Below are 27,907 nucleotides of genomic sequence, written 5' to 3'. Positions count from 1 at the left end.
TTTTAGGAAACAAAATTCTTTATTAAAAAAAATAACTTACAAATTAAGAGAACTCTGTTCATTTTGTGCACAGGTTTTGCAGCCTGGAACGGTCTTCTTTTGTTTTAAATGTAACTCTGCAATAGTATTAACGTCCAAACTGCCTTACGGAGCAGTTTCTGTTCCATATCCTGTGCTGGTACAACACACCACACAGAAATAAAACTATTGTAAATAAAACATTTTGGCCAAGACTGGCATATATTTTTATATATTCATATATATTTATATATATATATAAAATTTTAAATCAGCTAACAATTAATGTCATCCTTAGTCACAACTGAAGTCAAACTAAATCTTAATACTACGTCAATCTGAGTATGTCAACATTATACCTCCCATACAATATTTAAAATATATTTTAACTTTCAAATACATTTATAAAGTACGCCAATAGTGAGAAAATAAAGTCTCAAAACTTAAATACAAATCACCATATAAAAATTTCAGGAAGCCCAGGAGGTTCTATGTACAGACGTCCAGGCAAGCCTGTCCTGAAGCTGGCTGGCACACAGCGCTGGCTACACGGCTCAGTTCTGCCTTTGCCAAAGCATCAGAGTGCACAGCCAGGCGACAACTGCACTGGCGTGGACAGAGGAAGATGCACAATGTCGCGCCTTCTCCTCTTCATGTCACTTGGGCATCCAGACCCAAAGCTCCCTTGCTCTCCTATGGAAACCATGCGGCCCAAGGCCATGTTCACAAGCTCCCTGTCCCAGGCTCTGCATGGTGGGTCATTTGGTGCTTTGCTCCAGCGCAGAGTACTCTGTGTCTGACGCTCTGGAGGCGTCGATGAGCTTGGTGAGGCCTGTCTTGGCGGAGTACTTGAAAATGAAGGCCTTCATGAGCTCGTACCTGTAGTTGCGGTTGACGAAGCTGTAGAGCACGGGGTTGACGCAGCAGTGCACCAGGGACAGGCACTGCGTGACGTGCAGCGCCGTGAAGAGCGCGTTCTCCAGCTGGCAGGTGAAGGGGAGGTAGTGCAGGATGGAGAAGATGTCCAGCAGCACCACCACGTGGTAGGGGAGCCAGCACACGAGGAAGACCACCACGTAGGAGAAGATGATCTTCCGGCTACTGTGCTTCTCCTGGTCACCGGACGCCGAGATGGCCCTGGCAAGCAGGAAGTAGAAGACAGCGATGATGGAGAAGGGGACGGCAAAGCCCAAGACCACAGAGACCAGCTCCATGCCGATCAGCCACTCCTTGATGCTGTGCTCGGGGTAGAAGGACCGGCAGTAGGTCTCGTTGTTGGAGGCAGAAGTGACGGTCTTCAGGTAGTAGGTGTCGGGCAGAGACACGCAGAAGGCCAGCAGCCACACCAGGACGCACACGATGCGGCGCACCATCTTCTTCCTGCGGCTGGAGGTGCTGGTGAAGTAGGTGATGGAGAGGTAGCGGTCGACGCTCATGCACGTGAGGAAGAAGATGCTGCCAAACAGGTTGATAGAGAAGATGAGGTGCGTGACCTTGCAGGTGAGCTCGCCCATGGGCCACTGGTTGTGCTGCACCAGGCTGACCACCCAGACGGGGATGGTGATGACCACCCACAGGTCCGCGATGGCCAGGTTCAAGATGTAGCAGTGGGTGTCGTAGCCTGTGGTCTTGGCCTGGATGTTCACCCAGACCACCACAGAGTTGGCAATCATGCCTGTCACGAAGATGAAAATGTAAATGAAGGAGAGCGTGTAGAGCAGGATGCTTTTGTGGGACATGGCGGGGCACTGCACCGTATCGACCAGGATGCAGTCGCTGCTGTTGCATGGCCAGCTGATGTCAGAGAAGTTCCCTGGCTCCGTGTAGTCAAAGAGATGCAGATCCATGGTGGGGGGAGTGAGAGGGACCTACAGCAAGCCGGAGAGATGGGAGGGAGAAATCACTCATCAGAGAATCTCACTTCCAGTCCCAACACTGCTCCAGGGTCCTGATAAGGCCCAGCAGTTCTGCTCAAGTTCTGAGGTATCCCACAAAGAAAGGAGAAAAGAAAACAACCGCACGAGAACTGTGTCACATAAACAAACACCCAGAGTCTCGTCCACACGGTGCCCAAAGACGGACACAGTGTTTGTTTTCTATCTTTTCACAGCTGTGTTCTCAAGACACCATCAGCCTGGCTGTGCCCAGGGTGTGAAATCAACACGGTTCAGGGCCAAAGAAACGTCAGGCTGCTGAGCCTGGCCACTGCAGTGCTGGAGGCCTGCTCCTTCTCAGCGGGGGACGGTGGAGCTATTTTATCTAGGTCCCCCAAGAATGGCAGGGTGGGTCTGCCCCTGCCATGTTGAATTGCAAGCGTCCCGCTTTGGTGTCTGGGTGAAAGCATTTCAAATCCTCAACCCAATTTGCATTTAAAACATGACTTAGCGCTTATTACCTTTTTGCAAAATTCATATGCAAACCTAGATCTTGGGCCCTTTGCTTCAGCCATGAGGCCACTTGGAGCTTGGCCAGCATGTGTGCAATGCCCACAGCCCAAATGCACCCCAAAACCACAGGCTCGGGGCTGGCCATGCCATGTCAGCTGAGGGCAACCAACCAGCTGCCTCAGGCCCTGGCCTTGGCGTAGTTTCCCTTTATTTGTTCAACTGCTTCAGGAGCAATGTGTGCCAAGACTCGAGGCACAGAGGCCACCACCTGCTGCCTTTCTGCAGAGCCGACGATCTGCCAGCTTCTCCTGCTATAACCCGACCTGAGGCCAGCAAGCGCCACGGTCAGCACTTCTCAGCCAGCGAGGGCTCGGCCACAGGTAGCCCCGGTTCCGGGGTGACACTCCACAGATACCGTGAGAGTGGCCAGGAGCTGTCTTTGAGTGACCTTCTGTCCCTTGACAGCCCTGAAGTCAAGGCTGTGGTCCTAGGTGGGTGGGGAGTATAAGCCAGGGACACCAGCCCTGACTCGTCCCTTCTAGGTGGGTGGCAGTTCTGTCACCTGCCACAGGGGCTGTCTGGCCAAGAGTCAGGCTCACAAAGTGACTCTGGGTTACCCATAGCAACTCCTAGAAGAGGGTCAGTGCGTGTCGGGTGGCCTTGCCAACTGTCTGAGAACCAGGGCAGGGACATTCCAGGTGGGAATTCTGGCTCCTCCACCCAGCAGTGTCCAACTTAAAACTCGTGGTTACCCTGCCTGTGTCTGCTGCCCTAGGACAGCAGCACCCACCTCAGCGTTTCCTTAGGGACAAAGGGCCTAACCCGGAATCTCTAGGTAGCAGATGCTCAATGACCCGCCACCTGCCACTGGCCCAGGGGAAGCCATCAGCTTCTGCCCTTTAGCAGAAAGGCGAAACCTCGCCCGGCTCTTCTCCACCTGGGAAACTGGTTCTCACTGGCTGCCTAACAACCCCCCCCCCCAGAGGGTCCAGGAGCCGGCAGAGAACACGCACCTAGATTAGGCGCTCCTCAGGAAAGCGTGGACAGTTCCTGAAGGATGGAGGACACCTGCTGCCTGCCAGAAGCCCCTCCACAGCCTCCAAACTCAGCAGGCAGCCCACTCCTGAATGCCACCCAGGGAGACTGGCAGGCCCCGCGGCTCCCGTGTGGGTGCAGGGGACGTAGGTGGTTGTGCGCTCCCCACCTGGCCTCCCAACCCAGCCTCTGTGTCCTCTGTGCTGTTGTTAGGTCTGGGCATTCTGTGGCAGCCACTTCCCCTCTGCTCCACCATGGAGTGGGTCACTGGCCCTGCAGCCAGGAAGGACCCCACAGCCCAGTGACCCCCAGGCACAGGAGGGCACCCACAGAGGGCAAGATGGAGTCAGGACACACAAACCCAAACAAGGAGACGTTGTCTTGTCCTAAGACACAGCTTCAAGGACTCCAAAAGGACGCTGACCCAATGGGGCTGCAGAGGTGCTGCCAGAAGTTGGGCCCTGGCCTCCCAGACTGGCCTCAGAGCATCCAGCCAGCCCCAGACTCCTCGAAGCTACTCCTGCCACCTTCCATTGGCCACCAAGTGTCCTGGGCTGCCCTCACCCTGCCAGCCTGCACCTGTGACTCCAGATGGACGCTACCTCTGCTCTTCCTCGTGGCTCCAGGCAGAGCGCCCACCCTGGGCAGCGCCCTGCCCCTCATTCCCATGTCCGTACAACGGAGCATCTGCAGCGCAGCTGAGTTTAAGGCATTTTCTCCCCCGAATCTCATCTGTCCTCATCGCACTGGAAGCAGAAGAGCCCCACCGCCATCCGGACCTGAGAGCGCTCTGCTGGAGTGGCTTCAGCCCGTTCTCTGTCCCCACTGGCACAGCCCAGGGCCTTGGCAGGGACAGCCTTAAATCCTAGAGCCCAAAGAAAGGAAGGGCCCTGAGCCCTTCACAGCCTGCCCTTGGGTCTGACCCCACTCTCACACCTGGATGCTTCTCTGGCCTGGCCTCCCTTGCCCTCCAGAGCACCCACACTGGGCCCTGGTACAGTCCAGGGAGAACGGCCCCAGGCAGGGGCCCAGACGAGAGGAGCCTCCTCCTGGGGCTGAGCAGTGTCCGTCTAGGCCCCTCCAGTCTCCCCCAAATCATCTCCAACTCACCCCCTGCACCTGGCAGCTGCCAACCCCGTATCCTCCAGGCCAGAGCAGAGGCGGGCACTGGGAAGGCTCGGGGCTCTGATCCAGCCTTTGGCTCCTGCCTCTGCCCTCCGGCCTGGAGTTTCCTGGGACAGGCATGCCGCCCTCCAGCCACACCCTCTCCCCCCTCAGGGGTGGGGCGGCACCACGTGGGAGAAGTGGGGTGGCACGAGAGACGGCTGCCGTCCAAGGTGGGGCAAGGAGCAGACAGGGAGGCTCCCACTGGCCCTGAGCACAGGTGACCAGCCACCAGTCACTGGGCACCAACTGGCCTGAGGAGCAGCAACACGCACCCAACTGCCATAGGAGCCGGAGGCCCACACCCTGGCCACCCCCTTCTCCTGGGGCCCGAGAGGACCCCTCCTCCCCACCGCAGAAGGCTCCAGCCCAGGAGAAGGCGACCAAGTAGCGTGGCAGGATCAGACCCTCCACAGGTTCAGGTGGGAACTAACGACAACAAAGAGTCAAAAACCAAACCTCACGACAGTCCCTTGTCCAGAACAGGACCTGCTGCATCATGGGGACCACTGTGGGCGCCTGGGGTGGGGGGACACTCTGTCCAGTGCCGCTCCCGGTCAGTCTGTCCACCCCTGGAGCAGAGAGTTGCCTGCCTAGGGCGGCCTCAGCAGGGCCACTGTCAGTCCTCGCCAGGAACAGAAGATGGAAGGCAAAGGAGCCTCAGCCAGGCCCTGCTTTCCCACAGCCTGGGACAAAGCTCCAGGGGACCAGAGCACGGAGGCAGGAGGGAGAGGGGCTGCGACTCCTGGAGTGCCCTGCACAAAGCCAAGGGTCTGCCTGGTCCTAGGGAAAGAGCCACTGCAGGCCACCCGGATCCACGGGCCACTGCGCTCCTCGCACGCAGACCTCACGGAGCCATGGGTCCATTTATGCTGGCAGCAGGGTCCGCTGACAACCAGGAGGCCCGAAGGAGACCCCACCCCACTCAGACGAGGCACTGGCCTGCTGCTGACCAACCACAGCTCATTCCTGCCAGCTCAAGGCCAGAGAGCAAGAGAAATTTTGGATACAAATCTGTGTGTTGCCTCTGTCTGGGCTCCGTGCCCGCGCCTGTGAAGGAGGCGCGAGACCCACCTCACGGGCTTCGGCTGTACAGCATCTGCACAGAGGTTCCAGAAGAGACGAAGGGCTCAGAGTAAAGGATGTTTCCCATTCTAGGATTTTATAATTTTATATGTGAACCATATTTCTTATCTTGAAATACATTTCCCCAAATGTGCATACAAAATGTTTATTGAAGCAGTAATTTTTTTACTAGCAAAAATTGCAGACCACATAAATCTCTATCAACAGAGGAACCGTTCAATAAACTATGGCATAGTCTCTGGAATATAAGACAGCTATAAAAAGGGAGGGACAGTGTTTTTCATGAGCAGGGAGAGTTACAACATGCTGTTAGTGAAAGGCAAAGTGTGAACATTATCCCTTTGATGTAGGAGAAAAAGCAAAACTCAAGTGTATTTTCAAATGCAAATGTCATCAAGGGCACAGGAGTCTTCACTAAGTGTGACCCTGGCAGGAAGGGTAGAAAAAGGGGACAAAGGAAGACTGTAGTTTTTACTCTATAAACATCTGTGTTATTTGAAATTTAAACAGAGGGAGGAATGACCCGTGGAACCCTAACCCTAACCCTAACCCTAACGTCCACCATGACAGGAGGGGGCCAGCGCTGGACATGGCATCCCCTGCCCCTCCTCACTGGCCCTGGGCCTGGAAAGGGACTATCCACCCACCACTCCCAGTCCCAAGTGGTGCGCGAGGTCCTCCGTGTTGGGAGGAGGACGCTCCTGGGAGACTCGCCTCTGGTTTCCGAGGTTTGTTATCATGACCGCACATCCCTGGCACCGCCCCAGCCACGGCGGGCAGCCTGAGGGATTTAGCTGCATCCACAGGGTTCGCCTGAGCTCACCCCAGCACTCTGGGCAAGGCCAGAATTAGAAGTCTCCAAGTTTAGAGTCCCGCGGGGTGGCGGTTTGCTCTGAGGCCCGCGTGTCCTCACCCTGGTTAGCTCCTTCAAGAGCCTGCCAAGTGTTCAGGTGTCTGGCTAATGTTCCCCAGGATGCCTTCAACAGCTCACCCTGGCCCTCGCAGCCTGGGGGGATCCCCCGAGGCCACGCCCTGGCCGCTGCTCCTCCACCTTCTCCCCACTGGACCCCGCAGGAGTCCATGCCCCACCCCACCGCGTTCCTGCTCAAGCCTGGTGCCTCCCACTGTGCCTCCTTTGTCATCCTATGGCCACACAAGCAAAGTGGATCAGTGGTCATCATGCCCCCGAGGCTGGTGACCTCAGCCGGCACTGGGACTAGGTTTCCCGAAGGCCTCTTCTGAATCCTCGCCTCGCTGAGGTCTGCAGGCCTCTGCAGGGCACTGCTCTGGGGCAGGTGAAGGTGAGGAACTGGGATCATCCCCCCCGTCCCCGCCACGCTCCGCCAAGAGCTGAGGAGGTCAGGAAGGTGCAAAACCAGCACTGTACCCCCAGGCCCAAGCAAGGTGGCAGGTACCTCCTGCAGCAGGGGAGGTGCTCCCACTCTAGTGACCCATGGGGGGCTTCCAGAGTGGCCGCCCAGGGGGCCCCAGGCGGGTTCTGAACTTCAGGGGAGTCGCCCAGCCTGGCTGAGGCAGACTCCCCATAAAGGAGAGAAGGAGGTGAGAGTGGTCTTTGAGGGTGGGCAGGAGGTCAGGCTGGCCTGACTCTTCAGCAGCCACAAGAAGGTCTTGAGCAAGGCCACAGCTTGGGGCAGAAGAAGCTTAGAGGATGAAGGTGACACTCATACCCAGGCCTGGCAGGGGCACCCTGGTGGCTGGGTGCAGAGCAGCCACTGCACGCACCTGGGAGGAGGGCCCTGCAGCTCTGCAGGAGGGAGATCATATAAGGTGGAGCCTGTCTGGACCTGAGCCTCCAGGTCGCCTCGGTAGCATCTGTCTGTGACTCATGACCTGTGCCCTGCAAGGGCACTTCCTGGAGGAATTCATTGTTGTACTAACATAAGAGCTGACCATGGCCTTCAGTCCCTGTCACCGCCATGTGTGCACCTGGAAACTGAGGGCAAGGCGGTCACAGACACCCAGGGACTGGGATCAGATCTCTCTGCACGGCCGACTGGCGCTGTTGTGTTTAACTGTTTAACCGGTTAAATCTAGGGGACACTGGACACTGACCGCCAACCTGCAGGCCTCCTACCCGCAGGCCTCTGCCCTGCAGCCTCTGTGGCTGGGCCTGAGGGCAGGCAGCAGGGGAAGCGGTCTGCACCAGGGCCACTCCATGGAAGACAGTGTGGTCCTATGACACCTTCATCACGACCCCGAGTGACCTTATTTTATGCAAGTAGGGAACTGCTTTGATTTATTTGTGAACTCAAAACATAGTAAATATGAGGAAAGGAAGAACACTGAATGCAGAGGGAAGACTCCACGCCCATCCTGACACAGGCCGCCTGTTCACCGGGTGCTCGGCAAACTCACATCAACATGTGGGACACCCGACCCACTGTAAGTAACTGGGAGATAAAATGAATGCCACATCCAGAAACCCGATCTGCTCTATTGTGCTCAGCTGCCCAGGGAGCAAAGCTGTGCCCAGCAGAGCAGATCCGAGGCTCCGGTGACAAAGGCAGCCGTCTGGGCTGGCCGAGTGTGATCAGAGATCTCCTTCCCACCCAGCTTAGGACCAAGTGGGAGGTCAGCAAGGCTAGGAGGGCTCTCAGGAGACACAAGGAGCTTCCCTGGGCGACGCTGGGAAATCTCAGGCTCTTCCTGTAACACCGAAGGAAGACGTCCTCAAAGGCCTCCGTGACACAGGAAGCCATCTGCCTGACACAGCCCTGGAAACGCAGTCCACCCTGCCCATGCCTTATCTGTTCCCCCGCCAGCAGTGGCTCAAGGCCACCCGTGATAGCCACAGCCCCTCCACCCTCTAAGATCCTGGGACAAAATAAGATCTGCTTCCAAACCCACTTGAAGTTCCACAAAACTGTCACCGTGAAGTTATGCCATCCCCGTCACTTTATAACAAAGCAATAATGGTTGTTTTGTTCTTGTCTTTGGGTGGGGGTTGGGGTGGAGGGTTTGTAATTCCAAACTAGTAGATTCTCTGTAAGGACCTTCATCAGATGGAGCATGCCCAGCAGAAAGCCCTCGAGTACTAAAATCAGGGACACCCTCTAAGGCACATCCTGGTCTCTCTCTTGCTCTTTTCTTTGCTTTCCTTATAATAGAGAATATATGTCCTGGAGCTCGCCGTGTGTGTGTGTGTGTGTGTGTGTGTGTGTGAGTGGACATTAAAAAACACTAGACCTGACAGAGTTTTGGTTTCATTCTATTATACCTGCATGCACGTGATCCAGCCGCACAGCATTTTAATACTATTCTGGTTGCTAGGAGTAAGCTAAGCCCCCTAGTTGCCTGGTTTAAAAGTGCAAATGCCTTCAGGCCCCAAATTCCATTCATGTTCCACAAAATCACTGAGAAAAAACCTAAAGATCTGCAATCTTTGAAGCCCTCTGCTCTCTCCTCTTACGGTTTATAAAGTGACTGCCCTCTAGCCCCCGGTCGGAGTGACTTCAACCACTTCCCTCCTGTTGACGTGAAAACAGGAGCGCTCTGCCCAAAACCATCACACAAAAAGCCACTGTTCTGATGAAGTAGGGTGTTCTGGGCAGGGTGGTTTTTTTTTTTTTTCCCCTTTCTTTCTTTCATCCAGAAAGCCTATACTTGGCCTGTTCTGGGCCTCATTAGAAATCATAATACTTTCTCGACTCTCCAAGGACTTGCTGTTAAATGCTTGCTGTTAAATGGGGCAAACTCACCTCCAAAGTCCTCACCTAGTTAAGCAGAAGCTGCTGCCTTGGAATTTTCTGGAGCTTTTTAAAAATTACAACCGCAATGCATGCTCTTAAAAAAAAAAAAAAAGACTAGCAGCAACACATGGCCGTTCCTCAATTTCCCTGGCTTTTGCATCCCCTCCCCCACCAGGGCTCCTGGAGGCTATGCTGAAGCTCAGCAGTTGTACGCAGATTCAAGTGTTTATGGCAGAGACAGGGAAAAAAGAGCAAATTGTTTCCAAGCTAGAGCTCCCATGTGCAGCTCCGCCCTAGAGAGAGCCCATGCATCTGGGCTAAGCTCCTGTTCTGAAGGGAGGAAGACCAGCAGCTCATCCCTGAAAATCCACAGAAAGTGCAAGCACCGAAATCAGAAACCACAGCCTCCCTGCCCGGGCTGGGCATGCCTATTTGATCTCCACATTTTCCTGGAATAAATAAAGGGACACAAAGGCGGCATCAGCGTTTTAGAAGAAAAGAAGAAAGTTGCCACAGCCAGACTGCAGGCTGAAGTTTTAGGGGATGTCACTGCCCCAGATACCTTCAAAGGGCTGTAAACCATTTACGGAGGCCCACTCCCACTTTGGAGAAACTAATTAATCCTGTTGTAAGCAAATGAATGGCAAGAAAGAGAGAGAGAGAGAGAGAGAGAGACAGGGAGAGACAGCCAGTCTGACTTTTACAACTTCTCCTTCTCCCTGGAAGTTACAAGTCTTGGCTAACCACCCATTCCTGACCTCAGCCACCCCTGGAATTCACATGCATCTTAACAAAATGGAACAAAATTCACTTCTGCCTTAAGAATATCTGTAAATTATCGAACACTACACTTTTGTGTGATGCTTTCTTTTCCCATCAAAGTCGGACTTAACACTTTCTAAGAGAACAATAAATACTTAAATTAGATTAGCAAGGATATAATTGAGAGACAAGAAGACCAGGGTTGTATTTAACATTCCCATTTATAGCTTCCGGACTTCAGGATCTGGTAATCCCCCAAAGAGTTGAGTTCAAATACATTCTGGATTCACAGAGATTCTCAACCCAGCCCTCTGGTTCACTTAAGGCTGCCCCTTAAAGTGTTTGTCTTGCCGGAATTACGAAATTACAGCCAATTCTAGTTCCCACTCAATATATCAGAAGCAAAGCAGGTAACGGTGGTGCAAAGTAAACCCTATGCCAACTCTGGGCAAGCAGAACGGACGGTATGCCTTCTCCCAAAGGTCCCTTCCTACTGGAGCTTAAGTACCCACAGCACCAAATAAACACCAGATTCCTCAATTCAACAAATACACATAGAAATCGCCAGGCGCCAGTGCCCTGCGCTTTTTATAGCTAGAGGTGAAGCCCGAATCAGCAGAGGCACTTTGAACACACAGTTAACAACGTGCAGCCTGCACTTCCAGAAACCAGGCTCCCAGGCACCCATCTCAGCAATCAGAAAGGGTCCTCCCAACAAGCCCTCTTAGCTTAAGGGCGAGAGCTCTGCCTGTCCCTCTTCCTTTCTCAGCAGGCTTCCTTACCTCGGGGCTGGTTGGGCTCCGGGTTGCCTTCCTGGCTGTGAGCTTGCTCTCAGCGTTGAGCAGTTTTGAGGAACTGTGAGCTCAGGAGCTGCAGACTTGTGTTATATAAGCTGCAGAAAGGCGCCTCTAGGTGGCAGCTTTGTAGCCCTCATCGGCTTCCCCTGCGTCTCCCTGCCCCCCTCGCACAGGCATGCAAGCAGGCACACACACACACAGCACACACACCCCTCTGGTGAACCTCTGCCGTGTCGTTTCCTGCACATGCACACTCTTGGGAAACCCCAGCCTTCCTTCATTTGCAAAATCTAATGAACCACAAGGTCTAGACCCCATGGGGGGAAGTGTCAGCAGAAGAAAAACTGAAAGGAATCCTAGGGCTTTGCAAAATCATCAAATATTTATCTGGTCTCAGGTAGATATTTAATAATCCCATTAACGCCAAGAGTTCCTTTGAATGCCTCTAGCTCTAGGGAAGACTTTGTTCCCAAGACAAATCACCCTGAACTTATGAACTTTGGTGTTGATTTATTAAGGCTGTGTTGTCTTTTGTTAATTCCTCCAAAACAGAAGTCTCAGTTTTGATGTGAGCAACTAATTGGTACTGCACCATATGACTCAAAGTGGGGGAAAGAAAGCACTTTTATAACAGATCTTAATATATTTTATACATTTACTTGTAAAGCTCTTTAGGTGTAAAATCCTTGAGACTCTCCCAGAGTGCTCTGCACAGTCTGCCCCGTGCCAGACACACATTAAGGACTAATCCATGGCTTTGATAATTTCTTCTCTCTGGTGAGTCCAGCAAACACTTCATTATCATCATCATCATCATCATTAAAATCTACATTCTTATCTAGAAACAGATTGCTAAAGTCCTGTCCACGGAGGAACCTAAAAATGTGTTCCAATGTCATAATTCTAACACCCCCACTTAGTAAAACCATCCATGATCCTGTAAGTCTATGACCCAAACTTCTACTTTTTCTTCGGGTCCTAGGGACTGAACCCAGGGGTACTTCACCATTGAACTGCCTCTCCAGTCGGCTTTTTTTTTTTCTCTTAATTTTTGCTACGGGGCCTCCCTAAGTTGCTGAGACTGGCTTTGAACTTATGATCTTCCTGCCTCAACCTCCCAAATCTCTGGAATTACAGGCTTGGGCCACCGCCCTCCCCGCCCCCACTGCTGGACTTTCCAAGACCTCGCTCTTCACGGCCCTTGTTCCTGCCAGTTCTGTGCAGTACTGGCCTTCGCTCTGCTGTCTGATTCTCCGGGAGTCCTTTAAGAACAGTTGAGGACCGGTATGTGGAGGCACCATCTGTAAGCACGCTTTCTTCGGAGCTAAAAGTTTTCGAGATTCTTTTATGTATCTACTAAAAATAACAACAGACTGCAAAGTGCTGAATCTGGGGGAGTGGAAGGTCAGTGTCACGTGGCTGGAAAGCTTCTGTGTGCAGAAAGCTCTTAACAAAAGCAATATTTTGTTTAGATAAAAGCTTTGCATTTTTCCCCTGACCTGCGGCAGACCGGCTCAGCGGGGGCGGAGCGCACACCTGCTTTCGGGAGGCCAGCGCCAGGCTGAGGCCACGGAATCCCGCCCTGCCGCGTCCACGCGGGCCGTGACCAGCGCAGCTGCTCCCAGCTCCCGAGATGTAGCAAAGCTGCCCACTCACATCCAGGGCTTAGGCTAGACCTGGGCCCGCCCCGGGAAATGCTCCTAACATTCTGCTCTGAGCCTGGTGGGAACGCACAGACCTCCCGGGACTGCGCGGCTTGGCTCTAACTGCGGACTGTCCTTCAGGGAAAGCGTTTGGGGTTGGACAGCCTGCGCGCACCGCTAGGATAGGGTTTGAATCCGCTGAACCCAGGCGCTCTCGCCAAAAGAACAGCTGCACTGACGACAAACCTAGGACAGGATGCATGCCATTGCTAACAAGGAGGAAGGAAAATGCAAATAGTTCTTAAAAAATGGTGAACCCACTTCACTTATGCCGGTGTCTGGGCCCACCCTCGCGCAGGATGAGAATGCAGGCTTCCGCACCGCACAGCACCGCGCAGCACCCAGCGCCCAACAGCCAGCGGCAGCCCCGCCCCGCCCCGCACCAGCTCCAGCCACAGCCTCGCTCCGCTCCAGTCTCGTCCCTCACCCAGCTCCAGCCCTGGCCCTCACTTAGTCGCAGTACTGGAGAGCATTAGGCCCTCCAAGTCACCACCCAGCTGCTCCACCCGCCCCAAGTCCGGGCCAGGACCCAGGAGTCTTTCAGAAAGCCCGGTAGGCTGGTCCTGCACCCGGCTCCCTCCCTGTGAGGAGGGGCTAGGCACTGGGCTGGAAGCTGGCACCCTGAGCCTGCCTCTTTCCCAGAACAAGTCCTGGGGGAAGATCAGAGGTGAGCAAGCCATGATGCTTGGGGAAAAGCCAAGACCTCCCTGCCCTGGGACCTCAAGTGTGTTTTTGGATTTCCAAATCCTGTCCCAGCCTTGGCAGGACTGGGTGTATTTACTCTGGTTTTATGGCTACTGGGCCTTTTGGTAACCTCAAGTGTAAGGTCCTATTTAATGCCTGGTTTTGGTAGGAATGTGTCTGGTCACCAACCACAGGAAACTGAGAAGGCAGGAAGAAGACATTGTCCCCAGAGTTGTCCTAGTGCACCTAACACTCAGTGCTCACTTCTCCTGAGTGCCTGCTGGGACAGAGTTCCCAGCTAAGCTCCGCCTCCTTCCCTGCCTATTAAGTGCACCTGGGTTTGCTGCTATCAGGGGTCCTTTGGTCTGCAGCTGAGATACCACCAGCCTTCTGCCTGAATCTGGATCACTTAAAAGGACTGTATCCTGGAGCCCCAGGGCTGTGACATGCAAGGTACAGGCTGGACGCACCCAGTTATGATGGGCAGCACATGTGGCCCCAGAGATAGATGCTCAACTGTGCCCTGACCTAGGGACCAGCATCAACCAGGCCTGAAATGCTGACCCTGGGAAGAAGCTTCACTGTCCAGACATGAAGCATGGTGGTCCTTCCAGCCAGACTGGACATCTCCCCCCGCCCCAGCCCCTGAAGCCGTGACACCAAGCTCCTTCTGCAGGAGGACTTAGAAGTAAGGTCAGAGCCCTAGCCTCCAGGGGCCCATGTTCCCAGTCCAGACAGATCTGACTCCTGGCTGACCGGCATGTCCCCTCAGGCTGCTCAGCCTCATAGAGGGTTAGGTCCCTTCTTTAACAGTTAAATAATGATGAATTCTGTTCTTGCAGGAGCTTGTCAAGATTAAACAAGGGTCGGCAACTCCAAGGTACCAGAAGGGCTGGTTTTCCCCTCCTCCCACCTCTGTCATCCCCAGACTCTAGTGGCACCGAACACTTTTAAGGAATGCAATAGAACGTGACCCAAGGCTCATGGCCTCTGGTGACTTCGAGAGGCTTCAAAGCACAGCTAAGCCGTGTCTCTGCCAAGGGTGTAGCCCACAGTCTTTCATTTACTCCTCACAAAAATAGTGGCACTTTTGTGACAAGGAAATGAAGGCCCAAAGAGAGCAGTGAGCTGCCCGAGGGTGACTCAGAGAGTGGCCGTGCACACCTGAGTTGGCTGGTCATCGCACATGCTGCTGATACCACCGGGGAACAAAGATAAAAATCGTTCAGCATGTATCAGGGGCTGAGGGTGTTGCTCAGTGGAGGCCTGCACTGAGCATGCCCAAGGCTGGGTTCCGTCTAATTTATGAAGGAAATCCCTTAGAAGTTAGCAAGAAAGGGAGAGAAAGACTCTCAGGGCTCGCGTTCTGGCTCAGTGTCTCCACGGCCTGTGATGCCATGGCTCTCTGCAGCCCAGGCCGGGGAGATGAGGGTACCTTCTCCTAGGTCCTTCATCCACTGCATGAGGGCTGCTGGTAGAAACTGGAGAAATTGGGCTCTTAGATACTTTCCGCTCTCTACCCATGTGGGCCAGGCAGCTCCCGTGACCTGAGGTCAGGCTCCCAACAGTTAGTGACTGACCCAAGCGCAGGCCGCCCACCCACATGAAAAGTGCAGGAGGGGTGGACAGAAACAGCAGGGTGGAGGGCGCTCGCAGCAGCCTGCCAGCGTCTCGGAGCCTCTGCGCCCCTAAGGCCTCAGTTATGGCCAAAGTGAGGGTGAGCTCTTCAACACCCAGACCCTCGGCTCCTGGGAGGCTCCTCCCAGGGACGGCTGCAGGCAGCGTTCTTCTCATTCTTCTGATGCAGGCCTGAATGTAATTGCTTTAGGAAAACCTTTAACACTGGCTGCAGTGCCCTGCCGGCCTGTCCTGTCTTACTAGTCTGATTTCTTCTCAGCACTTATCACCACCCCAGGTTACCAGTTTACCACTGCTAGAGCATAAATCCCTTCAGGCAGGAACACTGCTGTCTACTTAATGCCATGTCCCCACCACACTGTTCTTGGCATATGCTGGATGCTTGTGAATGCCATCTCAGTGAACAGACTCAGAATCTCACCGTGGAATCAGGGTTTGTCCCCGCTCTACATATTTCACCCACTGTCTTCCTCCTAGAATTGAGCTGGCAGCAAAATATCTCAGGACAACTTAAAACACACACTTTGGAAATGGGTAAAGATTGGATAAGTGCTTCACACAAAGGGATATTCAGACAGTCTACTCAGGCGGCAGAGACCACAACTTCCTTAGTCCCTGGGGACTCAGTACCAACAGCAAAGCTGAAGTGAAAACTGTCCACAGGGACGTGAACGACCAGAATTTTCACACACTAGTGCTTCTCAAACTCCATGTGGTCAGAGGCCAGCTTTCTCCTTTTCTTTTTAAATGTCCATTCACTGAGCTCGCCCAGCATGATGCACATTCCACGTGTGCCTCCTTGTGCAAGTGTGACAGCTTCTGAACCAGCCTGCACACTGGAGGCCCAGCCGGCCGCCTGACCACTGCTCTGTGTCACAGCAAGTTCACATTTCTATAAAGGGCTCTAAATGTGCACACACAACTTCCGGACCTGCCTCCTTGCATATGAACCTATAGCTCATGGACCACACTTGGAACAGCACCGCTTCACCAGGTGGTGTGTACACATTGGCAGGACCACTTTGTCAGGATGTACTCAAGTCCAGCACACACACACCCTGCAACCCAACGTCACTGCAATACACACACTCAACCAGAAAGTGTACACGCTGCATCGAAACACTCAAGCTCCTTTACAGCAGGACTGCAGGAGCGCCAACTGAAAATAAACCAACATCACTAGGAAAGAACGTTACAGACAGTATTCTTCATGAACATAGACATAAGAGTCCTCTTAAAAAAAAAAGTAAAACAAATGCAACAATCTACACAACACACTAAAGGAAATGCAAGTTTGCTTCAACATCTGAAAATCAATGTTGCTAAAATTAATAAAGCACTTGATAAAAATACAAAGTTAACTAATGAGAAATCCCTGTGCACTAAGAATACAATCATTTCTATTTGATTAATTTTCCCGGATTTGATATGGGATGTGTGAATTTGACTCAAGCCAGATCAGGACTCTCATGGCTGATGGCATGCCTGATGGTAGAAAGGGAAGGCTGGACTTGTACCCTGGAGAGCAGCGAGACCCCCTGTTCTCACCACTCCTCTCATGGTGCCGGAGACTCCCGCTCGCACAAGGAGATGTGCATAAACCGGAGAGAAAGAGGCAAAACCACTGCTGTTAGCGGCTGACTGGTGATTTATGCAGAAAATCCTGATGGATCTACAAAACTCCTTCAAGAGCTAATGAGTGGATTTGGAAAGGCAACGGAATGCAGAGTCAGTATGTGAAAAGGCCCTTGTGTTTCTGTGTCAGCAGCAAATGATCAGAAAATGAGTTTAAAACTCCTTTACAATAGGCTACAAAACAGAAAACACACGGAAATAAATTTCACCAAAGACACTGAAAACAGAGACTACGACAGCCCAGGATAAATGGAGAGGTATCAATCGTGCTTGTGGCTCAAGGCACTCAGTACTATTATCAGTCTGTGGGGTTGTGTTTTTCTATATTTAACCTCTATATTTTACTTTATTTTATGTGGAATATTAAAAGCTGGTCACATGGAAGTTGAGAGCAGAAGGGTGGTCCCAGAGGCTGGGGCCCTGGAGGAGGGCGGTAAAGTTTGATGGATGGGCAACAAGTCCCAGTTAGAGAGGAGATAGAAGTTATGTCCTGTAGGTTTGGAAAAGTCTGAAGAAAGGATTTTGAATGTTTTCACCTCAAATAAATGACAAATGTTTGAGGAGAGAGATAAGTTGACCCTGATTTAAACACTACTGTAACCATCACGTCGTACCTCATTGATGTGTGTAGTTTTTAATTTTATGTACCATTTAAAAATAACATAATTTTAAAAAAGAGAAATCAGTCATCTGTGGGGATGGGGACTGAGTGGAAGAGGAATTTCTGGGAGTGTTGGGAACATGTCATGTCCCCTAGGGTGGTGGTGACATGGGCGAGCCTGTTGAAATGTAGGCTTAAGACACAGCTTTTCAATAAACTTTTGCCTTGATTTTTAAAAAGCTGGTTGCAGAATGTTCATCTAAAGTAATACCGTTTAGGTGAAACTTGAAAGTACTCAAAAACAAGTATCTGTGGTTTGTAGAACTATGCAATACCCCCGGTGAAGCAAGTCTCCAAGCAGCCCCAGGACAGTGGCTTCCTCTGAGCAGGGAGAGAGAAGGCCTGCCTCTTTGTCCCCAGTGATACCATGGCAACAGCGAACTAAAAACACAGCTACAATAAAGTCAACGGAGGCCAGGGCTCTCACTGTGGAGAACAGAGCCACCAACACGGAAAGGGAGGAAACGCGTCCCCATCCATGGGATTGGAGTTCAAGGGATTAGTGCCAACCCCCTGTACTTCATGCAGACCTATGAACAGATATCTTAATGTCCATGTGTGTATATTCATTCATACGCATGTCCTGGAGCTGACTAATGGACAACCTGGGAATCGCAGGACCTCAATAGCATTGGGCACAATTTGCACCTACCTCGCGGCATCCACATACCGTTTTTCCACCGTGCTCCTCAGAGAGGCAGATTCTAAGATGGGTTAGGGAAAGAGAAAACTGAGCCTGGACCAACTTCCTGAACCAGAAAACAAGGAAGTGTTCCAAGAATGATGGGGATGGATCGGAAGGACCCAGAAGCTATGGTTTTGCTTTACTCACCGTGATCAAAAGACCTGAGAAGAACAACTGAGAGGAGGAAAAGTTTATTTGGGCCTCATGATTTCAGAGGTTCAGTCCACGGTCAGCCAAGTGCCCACAGTGAGGCAGAGCATCATGGCAGAAGGGCCTGGAGGAGGGGGGCAGCTCAGAACATGGCAACCAGGGAGCAGGAACAGAATGTATACCCAAAGGCACAGTCAGTGACCCACTTCTTCCAGCCACACCCCACCTGCCTGCAGTCACCATCCAGTTAATCCTCATCTGTAGATTAATCCACTTGAAATCTAACCATTTTACCCTGACAGTCTTTCATTGTCTCACACTTAAGTTTTGGGGGACACCTCATATCTCAATCCCAACAAGCCAGCTCCCCTGGTGAAATCAAGAGCAATATGAGCTGCAAAAACCAATAATGAGAGAACTGTATTAAAATTTACTGAACAAATCAGGAAGCCACAAGAACACATGAATAAGAGTAAACTAAATTTTGAGTAAGAATGAAATATTTCTGAAGATTCAAAATATCTCCCCTCAAAATAACAGTTGACCGTGTAGGAGAAGAGAGTGGAGGAATCTGAGAGTCCTTTCATCAAGGGATTGCATGACCACCAGGAGGGATGTATGCACGGTCGCTGTCCACACCCTCACCTCTGTAACACATGCCACAGGTGTGAGGTTCAAATCTCATCACGAGAACCATCAGACACACTCACACCGACTGTCACGCTCAGATGTGTCCAGGTCGTGAAAGTCAAGGGATGGCCGAGAGCCTGCGCCAGGCAGAAAGGCACTGAGGAGACAGGGCCCCTGGATGCAGCCTGTGACTCCCAGGGCCCTTCTCCGCAGACGGCAGCACAGAGACAGGCGGCAAAGCTGGGGTGGGGCTGGGAACCTTCCCAGTCTGGGTGGCTGCGTGTTTGTGAGAGCTGCCCAGGACGTGGGCTGGGGAGGGCATCAGGTGGGCCACCACTGTCCCCTGGTTCAGGGAAAAGTCTCTTTTCTTCACTTGAAATTGTATATGTTTATGGTTATTTCAAAACAAAAAGGGAGGTAAGAAAGCAGGAAGGACAGGGAGAAGGAGTGGAGGAGGGCCCCGCATTAAGTTCACCTCACACGTTGTCGACTCAGGCTCTTTAGAGGTCTTTCACACACAAGTGAAAATAGAATGTCTGCCTCCACCAGATCCGTAAACCTGAAATCCCCAGCCCCTATCAGCAGAAGTGACTTTATTAGAGATCCTCGGACATTGATTCTTTGTCTTCGGGATCTAGGTATTTTTGAGCTGAATCTTTTTTTTTTTTTTTTTTGGTTTTGAAGCTGAAACCTCTATATTGAAGTTTAGGACTGTTGGTAAAGTTTCAGAGAAATGAGACTTGGCTCTGACCCCTGATGTCTCTTTAGGTCCGTGTGCTTTGGTACATTCTCCCGGCAGAAGTTTCCCGGCCTCCGTCAGAGATCAGAAAATATTCTTTTCTGTCAGACTTCACAATGAAGGGAAAGTAGAGAAAGCCAGGCTTCACTCAGAACTTCCTATTCAAGATCGTTCCCCCTTTTCTTAAAAAACTAAAAGCTAAGAATGAAAAATGTTGAACCCAAGGAACAGCAAATCGTATAAAGTATCCCCGAGTGTCCACCGAGAAAGTTTAACACGTGAATATTTTGCTTACAGAAATAAAAACTCTGAGAGAGGAGGTGAGCACCCGTCAGAGCACCTCACCCTGCCCATCTCTCCCCTGCAGAGGTAGCCACTGTCCTCTGGATGCTGGGGAGACTCTTTTACAGAGATCTACAAACTGCATATGCTAGGCTTTGAACACTCAAAGGTTTACGTAAACAGTGTCACTTGCTGTGAGTATTCTACAACTCGCTTTTTTTTTTTATTGAGGCAAAATATGTTGAAAATGGTCCTGCTCCATTCACACTCCAGACCACATTTGGAGCCTGTTCCTGAGGGGACTTAGCCACCACATGGGGAAAGAGGCCCAACCCTCTAATTCCTGGGATCGAACACCCCTGTTCACGTGGCTGTCTGCCTGTCTCTCCTACCTGATGTGCTCGAGCTCAGTCTCAATGGCACAGTCTCCTGGTGCCTTCTCGGATGGTCCTCCCTCCTCAGGCCTACCCGCGCCCCCCTGATCTGGAGACCAGTGTCTAGATGCGCTGGCTCAGTCATGCTTCATGACAGTGATTCGTGTGAACTGTCCAGAGGGTTGGTACCCCTCCCCGCTGAGGGACTGAGTCTTGCTCTTGCTTTCCCAGGACAGAGGAAGGTGCAGTTCCAGGCAAGGTGCTGAGCCAGGGCCACCATGGTCCCCACGGTGCCGCGTGCTTGTGAGCCGTGTCCTGCACCGAGCCCACCGCAGTGCAGACAGCAGGTGGGAAAGCCTTTCTGAGCAAGGCCCCTGAGGAGGGAATGTTCCCCAGACGACCCACAGGCAGTGATGGGATGGCTTTCTGCCCTCTTTACCTCCCCTCCCTTACTGCTTCCAACACTCGCAAACCAAGCTACTCCAGGCCACAGGCCCTGTGGGCCCACTCGGCCCTGCCCTGCATCCTCTGACCCTCAGTGGTGCTGCGCATGGTCCAGGCAACTGCCCCAAACCTCCAGAGGACGCGAGTTTCCTTTTGTGCTTCTCTGCCGGCGACTCGGGCAGCGAACGTGTGGGTCTGTTTCCAGCAGCGGCCAGGCCAGGTCCTTTTCCAACTCAGCTGTGGCCGAGGGCGCTGAGCTCGGCACCGTTTTCTCTCTCTGGCTCTTTGTTGGCAGCTCCGTGTCTCGTTCTTTTCTGCCTCAAGCAAAGTGGAGGAGTCTCGTGAAGGACTGTGAGCACAGGCGAGCCACACGTCGCGGTGGCTTGCTTTAGATGTGGCCACTGCGAACTCTGCTGCTTCTGGGCTCCGGTTGCCACCCTTCCTGGGTCCCTTCTGTGGCCACGTGCTGCTCCTCCTCTGCCTGGTTTCCTTCACACACGTCTCTGTGAACACACCCTCTGTTCGCAGACACTCCTCACATGATTCTGATTGGGTTGTTGAGGTCCATCAATATTTTCTAAATGTTAACAATTGCAAGTTTTCACTGTCTTTTCCAAATAATATTATTCTCCCCACAAAAGAAAAAGGGAAATTGTCTTGTTTACTGCAGCATCTAATAAAAACTTGTAAAAACTAAAACAGTGAGGAAAGAGTAGGAGGAAACCATCCGCCAAACTCTCAAAGGTGATTTTCCTTGGGGGTGGGGACTATGCTGATGGTTTTCCTTAGCTGTTATTTTACTAATTTTTTCAAAATTTCTTACATGCAAAACTAAGGAGATGAGCTTTAGACCGATGACAGATCATTCTCTGTTTCCAGGATTTGTCCCCTCCAGTCACCCTCACACATGATGCTAAGGACACACTGGCAAGTCCCAGGCCAGTGACCTTGCAGGGAGGTCTCCTCCCTTTTCACATCTCTTTTCAGGATCTCACAATACACATTTGCATCCGAAAAGATCGGCCCTGGTCTGCCCTGGGAAGTGCCCAGTCTTCCTTTCAAAAGTGTCAAAACTCTGAATCCGGGTATTAGTCAGGAAAGCCAGGCAGAAGGCTGCTCTGAAGGAGAGGCCACATTTCTTCACTAACATGCAGATGTGAAAATGGGAGGCATCAAGGCCAGAGCAGGGACAAGGTTCCGTGTCAGGAGGCAGGGTGGGACCAGCAGCCGGACCAGACTGAGCCTGTGAGCCGAGGCCCTGGGCCCCTTGATCTGCCTGGACCAGGGCGGGGCTGTCTCAGAGCAGGATGGGGCTCAGCCCCTCCAGGTCCTTTGTAAGGGGTCCCAGCTGCAAGATCAGAGAACTAAGGAAACAGAAAACCAAGGAGATCAAGGTCTTGGAGGTCTTGGCTCAAATATAAATCAATGCTGGTTGACATTATTCTCAGCAGAGCAAGCTCATTCGCTGTGGGCGCCTCTTGCACTCCACCTCTCTCTGAAACTTACATTCTGCTGCAGGGGGTGGAGGCAGGTGAGGAGCCCAGACCAGCCCTTTTGTACAATGGAGTCAGCTAGTGTCCGAGCAGCTGTTCCCTGGGTCCCATTTCCCACAGAGACCGTGCACATTTGGGGTTGGGCTCTCAGCATGGCTCCATGGCGCCAGGTTACCCTCAGTACTCTGCATGCATCGCAGCACCGCGTGCCTCAAGTGTCACTGGGAAATGCTTTCCAAGTTCTTCCTGGTGCATCAGGAACACTATCCTTCCTGTAGTGAAAGGCTGGTCTGGGACGGCCACCTGCAGCTCAGAGTCTCCCTGTGATTCCCTAAGGCCCAAGCAAGGGACTTGAGGTGGCCAGGCGGGTCTAAGACTCAAGGCACAGGAAGTCAACTTCTTGGCTGAGGCCTCTGTGTAGCACCTGAGTGCTGAGAGGCCACTGCCCTGCTGTGTTGGCCCTGCCCACATGTGGATGGGGACGTCAGAGGCCCTGCAGTGCTGAGGGAGGGGGCAACTGAGGCAGAAAAACAGGCAGATCCTCCCCTAGGAAGAGAACTGTCCCAGGATCAAGGATGTGCACTCAAGTAGACGCTTTGAAATAAGCAACCAGGAAGAGGCCCGGCTTCCCGGCTGTGGTCAGTGAAAGGACGAGCCATGCTTCCAGAGTTCGCTGCAAGGTGTGTGGGCAACAGGGAATGGGTTCCTTAACAATAAAGCGAGGAGAGCGATAATACAGATGCATCGCTTATCCACTCTCACCCCAGAGCTCCCAGTAACAGCTCCGAGGATTACTGCAGCTGTGCCACAGGTAGGAGGCCAGGCCCGGGAGTCACTCGCTCTTCAGTGCAAAGTCAGCTTCAGGCCCCAGATGCACCTGCTCCCTGCTCCCAGGAAACCCACACGGCCAGCAGCCGGGGCTCAGGCTACCTGTTCCCCTCAGCCTCTCTGGTGGCATGGAGCACTCAGCAGGTGTGAAGTGGATCAGTGTCCCAAGCACTGGCTTCCAGGAAGGTGGTGCCATCGGTGAGCACGTTTCACTGCCCTGTGGCATTAAGAATATTCACGCACCAGTCCTAAGTGCACCCCTGAAGGCTGAAGGACTTTCCTCAGCCCAGCTTCACAGACAGCACCCTGGCCTGGCTGGTGTGTGGGCAGCAGGGGACCCCACCTGACCCTGGGCATCTTCATTATGTTCCAGCATTAGAGGCCCACCCCACCCCAGATACAGGAAGGAAAGGGCTTGCCATCCTCTTCTCACTTTCCACCTTTACTGCGCAGATTGGCCTGGGACAGCCAGCCTCTCTCAAGACCGCAGGGACAAAAGGTGTGGGGTGCTATCATTTGGCCACAGACAGCAGAGCTGGAGCCCTCTGTTAACCCGCATCTAAGGAGCTCCTGTCCAAAGGCCAGTGGGCACCCTGGGCAGAAGGTGCCCCGTCCACAGCAGCCAGCCTTAGCCAGCAGTCACTATATGAGTGATATTAGGAAAACTAGAGAGGTGGACACTTCCTTGTCATTTAGAGCATTCAATGATTTGAAAACCCAGCTCACCCACTAGTCCTGTAGAAGTAAGTGGATTGAGACACAGTCCACAGCCAATTAGACGGTGCACACATCACAAATGCACTGCCCAGGGGATGCCAGGCACTGTGATCACCTGTACCTGCCACAGCCATGGAAGGGACACCACTGGTGGTCACTGCTCCTTATGGTTTGGATGTGAGGTGTCATCTTGAAATGATTATATTATAAAAGCTGAAGCCTACCCAGTGGATTAATCCACTTGATGGGTTGGGAATCTGAAAGGACTATCGTTACGGTACAGGTGATATCTGCAGGTGGGTAGGTGTGGCAGAGGTGGTCAGTCACTGGAGCATGCCTTTGGAGTTCTGATTTTGTCCCTGTCATCTTGCTCTCGGCTTTGGCTGCCATGAGCAGACACTTTCCCCTGCTGGGCCCTTCCTCCAAGATGCTCTGCCTCACTTTGGGCCCAGAGCTATGGAGTTGGCCACCTCGGACTGAACCTCTGAAACTGTGAGTCCAAAATAAACAGTGCTCCTTCTAGGTGTTTTGGTCACAGCAGTGGAAAGCCTACTAGCACAGCCCCCTTCCAGCTGTGGAGGGGTTGGTGGCCTGTGGGGCAGGACAAACCTCCCACGAGCCATGACCCTTCTCCTGTTGTCACACCCAGAAGGGCAGCCAAGGGAGGAGGGTGCAGCCACGATGAACACCTCACTGTGCTGGAACTTAGCAAGAAGTTACTGGTTTGAGATGTACTGGCAACCTCCCTCCCAGTGGCCCAGCCCACCCTTGGTCAAGACACCTCATGGAAGGAGCTCTTTGGAAGCACAGAATGCAGGGCCCAGAGGACGCGAGCTCGGCGCACTAAGGAACCCAGGACATCTGGGGTCACCCCGCTAGCTGGGCAGCAACAGGTGGAGCACCCAGAAAGGGTGACCAAGGGCTCCCAGGCAAGGGCCATGGGCAGGCTTAGGCCACATGGGTCTGGGGTGGGCATCCCCTTCCTAACCCCACTCTGCTCCCAGCTGGAAGGACAGGCTGACTGCATGGAGCCTGCTCGGCTGGAGCTGGGGGCAGGGTTCTTGATCGGGAGCTGGGGATCCCGGGAAGCAGGCAGCGCCCCATCTCCATCTGACGAGTGGATGGCCCTGGAGAGCACCTCAGCTCCATTTTACTGGGGAAAAGAGGAGCTGCTCATCACCTTCAGAGAAAGAAAGTCAATCACAGGTTTTCAGCAGCACAATAAAGCCCTCAGGTTTCTTCCAAAGTTGAACGAAGGTGATTAAGATTTTAATTAGACTGCTCCAATTTTTTACCCAAAGATGCTCAAATTAAAGTTTTAAGAACAGCATTAATTATGTACGCCCTTCTTGTCACCATAAATTATATTCCAAATGGTAAGATGGCCTTTTTGGATTGATGTGAATGAGCTTTTAGCAAGCAAGTTGGCAAGAAACTCATCCGCTGAGAATCACTCACAATTAAATAAGCACCAAGTGGGTCGGCGTGGACCTTCATTGGCTGTTACGTCAGAAAACACCAACTGGGGATCCCGGGAAGCAGGCAGCGCCCCATCTCCACCTGACTGTCCTCCAACAGTCCTGCACGGTCCCCACCACTGACGAGTAGCACGGAGCTCTCTTCGCTCTTTCCAGGCTGAATAATCTCTCCAGCTCCTGCAGCTTGGTGTGCTCTCTCTGCCGTGCTCTCCCTGGATGGATTTGTCCAGGAAAGACGGAACAAGGCCAGGGCTCTGCCGGGAGTCCACCATGTCCAGGGCCACACTCTCCAGGGAAGATGAGCTAAGGAGAGTGCACATCTTACCATCTCTACTTTGTTTCTGGCTGGAAAAATCATCCCTGAGAATTCAGAATAACAGACCAGCCCTCGTGTGGGTTTAAGGCCTGATTTCAAACACCACTGAGGTCCCGGGGAATCTTGGCTGAGAACCTGATTGGGGCAGACCTTCCTGCGGGCTCCCCATGGGGGCAAACATTGCTCTGCAGGGAGAAGAGCCTGGCCCACAGCAGGGGGCTCCCTGGACTCTGCTGACAGGTTTGGAGTCACAATGGAAAGTTCTTAAAACCCACAACACAGGGAGAAACCCAGCGCCAAGAGGACTGGGCGGAAACTACAAGCCACACCTGGAGACACAGGCATTAGGACCAGAACGCCACACAGGGTGGAAAGTGGAAAGGCCCGTGGGACCACCTAGCCCGTGTCCAGGTGCAATTCCAGATGGGAAGACTGAAGAGAGAGGGCCTGAGAGGCTGGGGGGAAATGGCTCAGAGTTTTCCAGAACCAATAAAAAGCACAAACACTCAAGAAGCACAACACTGGACGCACCATGGAGACACTCCAGAGCCCCGAGGGCAGAGACGAGAGCCGGGAAGCAGCCCTGGAGAGAAGGTAGACACTACGAGGACTGGCAAGGAGACCTGGCCCCCGCTCGACGTGGGCAGCAGTGCCTGTCCCATGCTGTCCACCTGGAACCGCAAATCCGGCGCGGCTATCTGTGAAGACGGAGTGCACAGTGAAGGCCTTTTCAGGTATCAGCACCAGCCTCCCTAAAGGGGACTTCTTGGAAGCTTTGGCTTCGGAAGAAATAAAATGACACTAGGAACAATCTTGATCTGCCACAAAGAAGACAAGAAAAGGAGACCCAGACAGCTGGCCCCGTGTTTGTGTAAGGACACAGACACCTGTGCAGGCAGCCTGGGCACAAAACTGGCCTCTGTAAAGGGTGTCTCTTACTTAGGACCTGGACTTCAATAACTGTGCTTACGCTTTTACCCGGTACAATTTGAAATATATTAAAAAGAAAAAAAGAGTAGTGTTTTCACATGGTCTTGATCTCTGCATAGCAAGGCTCAGGGCAATCTATATTTCCTCTGTACAGTTTCATAGGTTTTCTGCATTTTCTAGACTCAGCTTTGCCACGGTCCGTCGTGACAGTGGGCGGGTGTGGCCAGGGTGAGGGGTGCCATCTGGTAATGCAGAACAAGACTCTCCCCCAACCTCTAGTTCTCTGAACCAAGAGCCAGAGACTCTGGACCACCAAGAGGGAACCCTTTTAGGGACAGACCCCTATGGAGGAGGCCAGTGGACAGAGACTGTAGGACAATAGCCTCCAGGGCCATCCCCCTCCTCCCACTGTAGAGGTCCCTGGGAGGAGCCAGGTGAGAAGGTGGCCTCACTGCCTGGGTTCAGAGCAAGGGAGTGGACTTAAGCCAGCTCCCCAGGAAGGCACAGCCTGCCGGTCCTTCTGGCCCTGGGCCGGGTCCCCGATCTCCTGGCTCAGGCACCAACCCTGGCCCTGCAGCTCTGTGAGGCCCCACCACCCAGGCACCCAACCCTGTCATCTGGTGAGTAAAACTTCAGGCAGGAGGGTCTTCTGGCAGGCCTGAGGCCCTGGCCACAGTGGCTGGACTTCTGCTGGCCCACTGATTTTATCATTCGACTCTCAGAGGACACTCTGATGTCCTTGAATCTAGTTTGTCACTATAACCACCCCAAACTGACATGTTGTACTTAATTCTAAGTGGAGAAATGTCTATGCGGTAAGATAATTATGGGCTTGCTCATAGAGAGATGGACAGAGAGCACCAGCAAGGGAGCCCCATTGACCAATGACATGGAGACGCCTCAGCGGCCAGTCCTGAGAAGTCACCCGTCCAGGAGCCCTGAAAGAGGCTGATTCCTCGAGGGCATGCCAGTCATCAAAGTACCCACTTTGCCTACAAGTAAGTAAAAGAACAATATTTATATCACAAACTCAACAGCTAACTGTTACTCATGAGACCAAGAATAGCCAGAAGCAGAATTCTCTTATAATGATACAACGTACTTCACAATCCACAAAACACAGCCCTCTGTTTTCTCCAATAAGACACGACCTGAATCTCTGAAAAGGAAGCAGAACTCACTGTGGTCAGAGCACACCCCTCTCCTCAGTCAGGCTGCAAAATAACCAGAGAACAGCTGCTCCAGAGCCTCGCTTCCTTTCTCACAGCCTAGAAACCTGGGTGTCTTCAGTTCTCACCACGCTGCCGTGTATTTTAGGCATGTGAAATTCAACGACAGACCAAGCCATGCAAATAACTTAATCAACAAACCCGGCTTCTCTTCCTACTTGTGCAATACAAGGAACTCTTCCATATACCTGTAAAGCACATTCCCAGGGGTTTCATTTGGCGTCTCCATAGCGACGCGAGCCCAGGTTCCATGCCATGAAGTCCTGGTTTCTTCACCACACTGTCAAGTGCAGCCTTCAAGTTCGCACAGCGATTAGCAGGTGCAGGGACTC

General features: G+C 52.6%; 1 protein-coding gene across 3 annotated transcripts; it reads right to left on the bottom strand.

Annotated features, from left to right (window-relative positions):
* Window positions 1–27,907, bottom strand: Ackr3 (atypical chemokine receptor 3). Of its 3 annotated transcripts, none has more exons than XM_048808800.1 (2): window positions 27,764–27,907; window positions 1–1,886 (listed from the first exon to the last, which is right to left on the bottom strand). In XM_048808800.1, exon 2 carries the CDS (start codon window positions 1,863–1,865, stop codon window positions 777–779), a length of 1,089 nt encoding a protein of 362 aa, XP_048664757.1. In that variant the 5' UTR covers window positions 1,866–1,886; window positions 27,764–27,907; the 3' UTR covers window positions 1–776. The 3 variants fall into 3 exon arrangements, with proteins under 3 accessions (XP_048664757.1, XP_015337104.1, XP_048664756.1); XM_015481618.2 differs by lacking the exon at window positions 27,764–27,907 and adding an exon at window positions 10,945–11,094; XM_048808799.1 differs by lacking the exon at window positions 27,764–27,907 and adding an exon at window positions 4,551–4,883.

The sequence above is a fragment of the Marmota marmota genome, unplaced genomic scaffold, assembly GCF_001458135.2.
Source record: "Marmota marmota marmota unplaced genomic scaffold, marMar, whole genome shotgun sequence".
In the NCBI taxonomy this organism is placed as follows: Eukaryota; Metazoa; Chordata; class Mammalia; order Rodentia; family Sciuridae; genus Marmota; species Marmota marmota.
This window is presented reverse-complemented; position numbering and strand designations above follow the sequence as displayed.

Coding starts and splice junctions, on each gene's coding strand:
- Ackr3 (XM_048808799.1), bottom strand. CDS start 4,685: ATGCCTGTCCCAGGAAACTCCAGGCCGGAGGGCAGAGGCAGGAGCCAA. Junction 1,887..4,550: donor GCAGCTGCCAGGTGCAGGGG/GTGAGTTGGAGA, acceptor GGCTTGCTGTAG/GTCCCTCTCACTCCCCCCAC.